This window comes from Hemibagrus wyckioides, linkage group LG29 (assembly GCF_019097595.1).
Source record: "Hemibagrus wyckioides isolate EC202008001 linkage group LG29, SWU_Hwy_1.0, whole genome shotgun sequence".
Classification (NCBI taxonomy): Eukaryota; Metazoa; Chordata; class Actinopteri; order Siluriformes; family Bagridae; genus Hemibagrus; species Hemibagrus wyckioides.
The window spans coordinates 19,798,665-19,806,084 of NC_080738.1; the positions used below are offsets into that span (position 1 = coordinate 19,798,665).

Genomic DNA, 7,420 nt, shown 5'->3' on the forward strand with positions numbered 1-7,420 from the left:
GCAATTTCATTAAAAGTGAATACTGACCAGGATCCTGGGTGACATTTATAGAACTTGAAATAATGTTCAAGCTTGTGTTGGATTTAGTCTCATTAACAAGGATTTCTTGTACTGTAGAATTATTTGGGATGGTTTCATTGGAACCAAATTGAAGGCTGGAATTTGTCACAATTGAACCATTCCTAAAACACAAACACAGTTAAAAATGGGGTGAAGTGCTGAATCATCGAATTAAAGAAAAACCAACATTCAGAACAATATTTTCATATATTATTTCTCACGCGAAACTGTGAATGATCATTCGGATGAAATTTTTGAAGTTTTTTCTGTAAATTGGTTCAACCTGGAAAAATAATATACATAAAATCAGTGACCTCATATACAATGACAATTTGTTTTTGTCACTATTAGACCTGGATATGGATAAAGTTAATGATTAAGTCATATACAGAGACTTATTAATGCTCAAATGCAGAGACTAGGACTGCATGGCGAATGAGATTATTTTAGAGTATTCATATAAAGATGAGAAAAGAATCATATGTGACCAGTATTTATACCCAACTGACAGAATACCACCATTTATACCATTGTGGGTCCTTCACATTGTCTTCAATGGCAGAAGAACTATTTAGGTGGTGAGATATTAGTTTTGGGTTAAAGTTTGAAACAGATTATCAATTTTATTAAGAATAAAACATACCTGATTTCGGATGGATGTGGCTTTGGCTGCAAATTCTGGAGAGGTGTTATTGGCCAGTGCTGGTTCAAAGATTTCATTGATTTTAAAAAGCAAGATGAATGCTGCGGTGTTTGTCGTAGGGCTGGTTGTGGATGTGCTCGGGGTGGAAGTGTTTGTCGTCGAATTGTTTGTAGAAGTACTCGGGGTGGAAGTGTTTGTCGTCGAGCTGTTTGTGGACGTGCTCGGGGTGGAAGTGTTTGTCGTGGAGCTGTTTGTGGATGTGCTCGGGGTGGAAGTGTTTGTCGTCGAGCTGTTTGTGGACGTGCTCGGGGTGGAAGTGTTTGTTGTCGAGCTGTTTGTGGATGTGCTCGGGGTGGAAGTGTTTGTCGTCGAGCTGTTTGTGGACGTGCTCGGGGTGGAAGTGTTTGTTGTCGAGCTGTTTGTGGACGTGCTCGGGGAGGAAGTGTTTGTCGTCGAGCTGTTTGTAGAAGTACTCGGGGTGGAAGTGTTTGTTGTCGAGCTGTTTGCGGAAGTGTTTGGGGTGGAAGTGTTTGTCGTCGAGCTGTTTGTGGACGTGCTCGGGGTAGAAGTGTTTGTTGTCGAGCTGTTTGTGGATGTGCTCGGGGTGGAAGTGTTTGTCGTCGAGCTGTTTGTAGAAGTACTCGGGGTGGAAGTGTTTGTTGTCGAGCTGTTTGTGGATGTGCTCGGGGTGGAAGTGTTTGTCGTCGAGCTGTTTGTAGAAGTACTCGGGGTGGAAGTGTTTGTCGTCGAGCTGTTTGTAGAAGTACTCGGAGTGGAAGTGTTCGTCGTCGAGCTGTTTGTGGACGTGCTCGGGGTGGAAGTGTTCGTCGTCGAGCTGTTTGTGGACGTGCTCGGGGTGGAAGTGTTCGTCGTCGAGCTGTTTGTGGACGTGCTCGGGGTGGAAGTGTTCGTCATCGAGCTGTTTGTGGACGTGCTCGGGGTGGAAGTGTTCGTCGTCGAGCTGTTTGTGGACGTGCTCGGGGTGGAAGTGTTCGTCGTCGAGCTGTTTGTGGACGTGCTCGGGGTGGAAGTGTTCGTCGTCGAGCTGTTTGTGGACGTGCTCGGGGTGGAACTGTTCGTCGTGGAGCTGTTTGTGGACGTGCTCGGGGTGGAAGTGTTTGTCGTCGAGTTGTTTGTGGACGTGCTCGGGGTGGAAGTGTTCGTCGTCGAGTTGTTTGTGGACGTGCTCGGGGTGGAAGTGTTGGTCGTCGAGCTGTTTGTGGACGTGCTCGGGGTGGAAGTGTTGGTCGTCGAGCTGTTTGTGGACGTGCTCGGGGTGGAAGTGTTGGTCGTCGAGCTGTTTGTGGACGTGCTCGGGGTGGAAGTGTTGGTCGTCGAGCTGTTTGTGGACGTGCTCGGGGTGGAAGTGTTTGTCGTCGAGCTGTTTGTGGACGTGCTCGGGGTGGAAGTGTTGGTCGTCGAGCTGTTTGTGGACGTGCTCGGGGTGGAAGTGTTCGTTGTCGAGCTGTTTGTGGACGTGCTCGGGGTGGAAGTGTTGGTCGTCGAGCTGTTTGTGGACGTGCTCGGGGTGGAAGTGTTGGTCGTCGAGCTGTTTGTGGACGTGCTCGGGGTGGAAGTGTTGGTCGTCGAGCTGTTTGTGGACGTGCTCGGGGTGGAAGTGTTCGTCGTCGAGCTGTTTGTGGACGTGCTCGGGGTGGAAGTGTTCGTCGTCGAGCTGTTTGTAGAAGTGCTCGGGGTGGAAGTGTTCGTCGTCGAGCTGTTTGTGGGAGTGCTCGGGGTGGAAGTGTTTGTCGTCGAGCTGTTTGTGGACGTGCTCGGGGTGGAAGTGTTTGTCGTCGAGTTGTTTGTGGACGTGCTTGGGGTGGAAGTGTTTGTTGTCGAGTTGTTTGTGGATGTAATCTCTGTCGAAGTGTTTGTCGTGGAGCTGTTTGTGGACGTGCTCGGGGTGGAAGTGTTTGTCGTCGAGCTGTTTGTGGACGTGCTCGGGGTGGAAGTGTTTGTCGTCGAGCTGTTTGTGGACGTGCTCGGGGTGGAAGTGTTTGTCGTCGAGCTGTTTGTAGAAGTGCTCGGGGTGGAAGTGTTCGTCGTCGAGCTGTTTGTGGACGTGCTCGGGGTGGAAGTGTTCGTCGTCGAGCTGTTTGTAGAAGTGCTCGGGGTGGAAGTGTTTGTCGTCGAGCTGTTTGTGGACGTGCTCGGGGTGGAAGTGTTTGTCGTCGAGTTGTTTGTGGACGTGCTTGGGGTGGAAGTGTTTGTTGTGGAGCTGTTTGTGGACGTGCTCAGGGTGGAAGTGTTTGTTGTGGAGCTGTTTGTGGACGTGCTCAGGGTGGAAGTGTTTGTTGTGGAGCTGTTTGTGGACGTGCTCGGGGTGGAAGTATTTGTTGTGGAGCTGTTTGTGGATGTGCTCGGGGTGGAAGTGTTTGTCGTTGAGCTGTTTGTGGACGTGCTCGGGGTGGAAGTGTTTGTCGTCGAGCTGTTTGTGGACGTGCTCGGGGTGGAAGTGTTTGTCGTCGAGCCGTTTGTGGACGTGCTCGGGGTGGAAGTGTTTGTCGTCGAGCTGTTTGTGGGCGTGTTTGGGGTGGAAGTGTTTGTTGTCGAGTTGTTTGTGGGCGTGTTTGGGGTGGAAGTGTTTGTTGTCGAGCTGTTTGTAGAAGTGCTCGGGGTGGAAGTGTTTGTTGTCGAGTTGTTTGTGGACGTGCTCGGGGTGGAAGTGTTTGTCGTCGAGCCGTTTGTAGAAGTACTCGGTGTGGAAGTGTTTGTCGTCGAGTTGTTTGTGGGCGTGTTTGGGGTGGAAGTGTTTGTTGTCGAGTTGTTTGTGGGCGTGTTTGGGGTGGAAGTGTTTGTTGTCGAGCTGTTTGTAGAAGTGCTCGGGGTGGAAGTGTTTGTTGTCGAGTTGTTTGTGGACGTGCTCGGGGTGGAAGTGTTTGATGTCGAGCTGTTTGTGGACGTGCTCGGGGTGGAAGTGTTTGTCATCGAGCTGTTTGTGGACGTGCTCGGGGTGGAAGTGTTTGTCATCGAGCTGTTTGTGGACGTAGTCTCTGTCGAAGTGTTTGTGGTCGAGCTGTTTGTGGATGTGCTCGGGGTGGAAGTGTTTGTCGTCGAGCTGTTTGTTGACGTGCTCGTGGTGGAAGTGTTTGTTGTCGAGCTGTTTGTGGACGTGCTCGGGGTGGAAGTGTTTGTTGTCGAGCTGTTTGTAGAAGTGCTCGGGGTGGAAGTGTTTGTTGTCGAGTTGTTTGTGGATGTAATCTCTGTCGAAGTGTTTGTCGTCGAGCTGTTTGTGGACGTGCTCGGGGTGGAAGTGTTTGTTGTCGAGCTGTTTGTAGAAGTGCTCGGGGTGGAAGTGTTTGTCGTCGAGCTGTTTGTGGACGTAGTCTCTGTCGAAGTGTTTGTGGTCGAGCTGTTTGTGGATGTGCTCGGGGTGGAAGTGTTTGTCGTCGAGCTGTTTGTAGAAGTACTCGGTGTGGAAGTGTTTGTCGTCGAGTTGTTTGTGGATGTAATCTCTGTCGAAGTGTTTGTCGTCGAGCTGTTTGTGGACGTAGTCTCTGTCGAAGTGTTTGTCGTCGAGCTGTTTGTGGACGTGCTCGGGGTGGAAGTGTTTGTCGTCGAGTTGTTTGTGGACGTATTTTCTGTCGAAGTGTTTGTCGTTGAGCTGTTTGTGGATGTGCTCGGGGTAGAACTGTTGGTCGTCGAGTTGTTTGTGGATGTGCTCTCTGTCGAATTGTTTGAGGACTGCCCACTTGCGTATGGGATCACTAATTTATGCAAACAGAAGTAACAGTAGAATTTATTGCAAATAGTGCATTCTCTTTTTCGTATATAATTTCTTTAAATTTTCTTTATTTTAAAAGATCTGTTGTTTGCTTTCTACAGATGTAGTAGAAATAGTAATGTTACTATTTTCAAATGTTCAGTCTAACTACTTAAAAAACAGTTTTTGTTGATTGCAAGAACAGAATATTTGAAATAGATCTGTGAATTTGGCACAAAGTCTTCAATTGATATAAGGAAAAAATAAAGGTATTACAGTTATTGGGTTCATTCAGGGTGTGGTCCTGAAGATACATATCAAGTTTTGATACATGTAGATGATAAGGTACCTTCAGATTCTTCTTTTTGTATTTGCTAATACAATACAGGAGAACTGTTTTGAGTATAAAAGTTCCTTTGATAAGTGTTGTTCAAACAGGTTTTAAGATGATGTGAGTCGGACTTGGTGATTTTGGATAAAATTTGGAGAAGTTGCCTGTATGCAGTTTGTTACAGCATCACTTCCTGTTTGGTGGCTTTGCTTATCAGATTAGGGCAAACCGGATTGCCAAATTTGGTGATAATTGGATAAAATTAGGAGGATTAGCAAATATAATAATATAATATATTTTTTTTATTAATCCAAATTAGTAGAAAATCTTGTTTGGTCGAAATTGATCTTATAGCCTGCATTGATCTCATCTAATCCCAGCCTTTCAGATTTTGCTCACACTGTACAAATGTTATGCACATAATTGTACTTCCAAATTAAGCCCAACTTTGACCCAGGCCTCCTCAGCCTTTAGTGTCTGACCTCAATAAAGCTCTTGTAGCAGAATGAACTCAAATCCAACATCTAATTGAAAGCCTAATAGTATAGCCAAAGGTGAATAAATCAGAAATGAGATGTTCAGCACACACATATTGGTGTGATTGTTAAGGCTACACAAACATTTGATCATAAAGTGTGTATATGGAAACAGAATAATATTGGTGAACTGGCTTGTGTACAGATCCAATTAGGCCACAGTGAGCTTTTCACTACTATGTGGTTTAAATAATGACTCCATGTTTTCTCTTTCACCAACATGTACACAGACCTTAACTGACAAGTCAGGCATTTAGTGTTGCGACATACTTAAGCATAGATATGCAGCTCAAGTGAAATGATAACCCCTTTGTGACAAAAGACCAACCACTTAACATACTCTACCATTATAAATGACCAGTGAAGATAAATGTTACAAGCAGTAGCAGATTGTACAATTTTGACAAGTCTGTGGTGCGACTGAATTACTGACAGCATTTATTGACTTTTATTGATATTTCTGAGTAATTTGCTATAATATAGACAAAACTTTCATAATCTGTAATACTATTTACATTAATTACCATGAAGGGTGATATTAAAATAGTCTAGTGTGTTAAAATAAAGGTCACAAATCTGAGTTCTGCATTGGTCCAATCCAGGAAACACATATTAAGATCTCTGTAGCAGAATGCTCTGTAGAGCTTTCTGTAGAGTAATTCACATATAAGCTACACCTTTCCATGAAGCAGCAGATTTATTGACTCAGTGCATTATTTTTGAGTAAGTAATGTATAATCCGTATAAAGATTCTACACACAAGTGAAAAACAAACAAACTTTTTAAAAAGCTTTTGACTTTTAGTTTTTGATTTTATTACACCACTTAGTCTTTTGGGGTCTATCTTGTCATAGCTTGACTTGGCATTATATATACATATTTTAACTGTCTAGATCCATCAACTGTAAGTGCATCTCCTGCATACAGCCTATCTCAGGTCACCCCACATATTCAGGTCTGGTCTCTGGCTAGCTTATTAATAAACAGTGATTTTTTGTTTAAGCCATTCCTGTGTTTATTTGAATGTATGCTTTTACACGCTTATAGCCAAGGTAAAGGTTTTGTATTAAAATCAACTGATATTTGTAGCTATTCATTATTTCCTCTATCTTGATAAAAGCCTCAGTTCTGGCTGAACAAAAGCAACACACAATTGTTTTTCACTTGATTTTTTTTACATTGTAATTTTTACTTGAGTGTTGAAAAATTATGACATGATTTAGTTTGGTTTAATTTTTTTACATCACGAAAACATGCTTTTAAAGGGAGACTTTTAAATCCATTGTAAGTGCCTGCAAAAATTGAGATGGAATTTAGACTTTCGGGGAATAAATATGTAGAAATAGAGAACACTTACCAATCAGACAAAAAATAGCCAGTATAACCCGCCAGTCCATTGTGTTGTTTATAACCTAGAAATTAAGACATATTTATACACATTTTACTTAAAAATCAATTAGGTAAGCAAAATAGAGTAAATATCAGTGAAGAAACAGTTGATATTCTAATCCTAGTTTACAATAAATAAACTTAGTGAACGCAGAATATCAACCACCAGTTTAGGCAGTGCCAACGCCACATAATATTAAAGAAAAGAAAGATTATTTTGAATGTATAGCAAATTTTTATTTAATTGATTACGTTTATTTATATTTGATTATATACCACTAATAATTATATAATTAACACAATTATACATTTCTATTTTATTATCATGTATTTTGTATATTTTAAAACATTGTTTATATTATTTAAATACTACATCATGTACACAGTATAAAAATTCAGTGAACATCTTAATATTTAAATTGTCTATAAGAGACTGATACACTTCATAATCATCTTTCAGGCTGGTGATTCTACATAATGTCATAGATATTCTACATAATGTGACTAGGGAGAAAATAAAGTCATTACTCACCTCAGGTGTCTTCAGGTAGCAGATGTGGAGCGTTCTCTGCCCAGTGGTAGTGACAAAGTTTAAAATGTAGAGCAGGTAAACAGGATATTTAACCAGAGTAATGATGCATGTACCATACGCACTTATGCCAAACCCATGATGTCAAAAGGGCCTGGGAACCAATCACAGCTGAGGTGCTTGTTATTTCAACCTGAAAAACCACATTTTTTAACAACTGATGATT

General features: G+C 42.8%; 1 protein-coding gene across 1 annotated transcript; it reads right to left on the reverse strand.

Annotated features, from left to right (window-relative positions):
• Positions 1-281: 281 nt before the first annotated feature.
• LOC131349162 (sarcoplasmic reticulum histidine-rich calcium-binding protein-like) lies at positions 282-7,334 on the reverse strand. The gene is made up of 4 exons (XM_058384579.1): positions 7,331-7,334; positions 6,634-6,688; positions 704-4,413; positions 282-343 (listed from the first exon to the last, which is right to left on the reverse strand). Exons 1-3 carry the CDS (start codon positions 7,332-7,334, stop codon positions 786-788), a joined length of 3,687 nt encoding a protein of 1,228 aa, XP_058240562.1. The 3' UTR covers positions 282-343; positions 704-785.
• Positions 7,335-7,420: the final 86 nt, after the last annotated feature.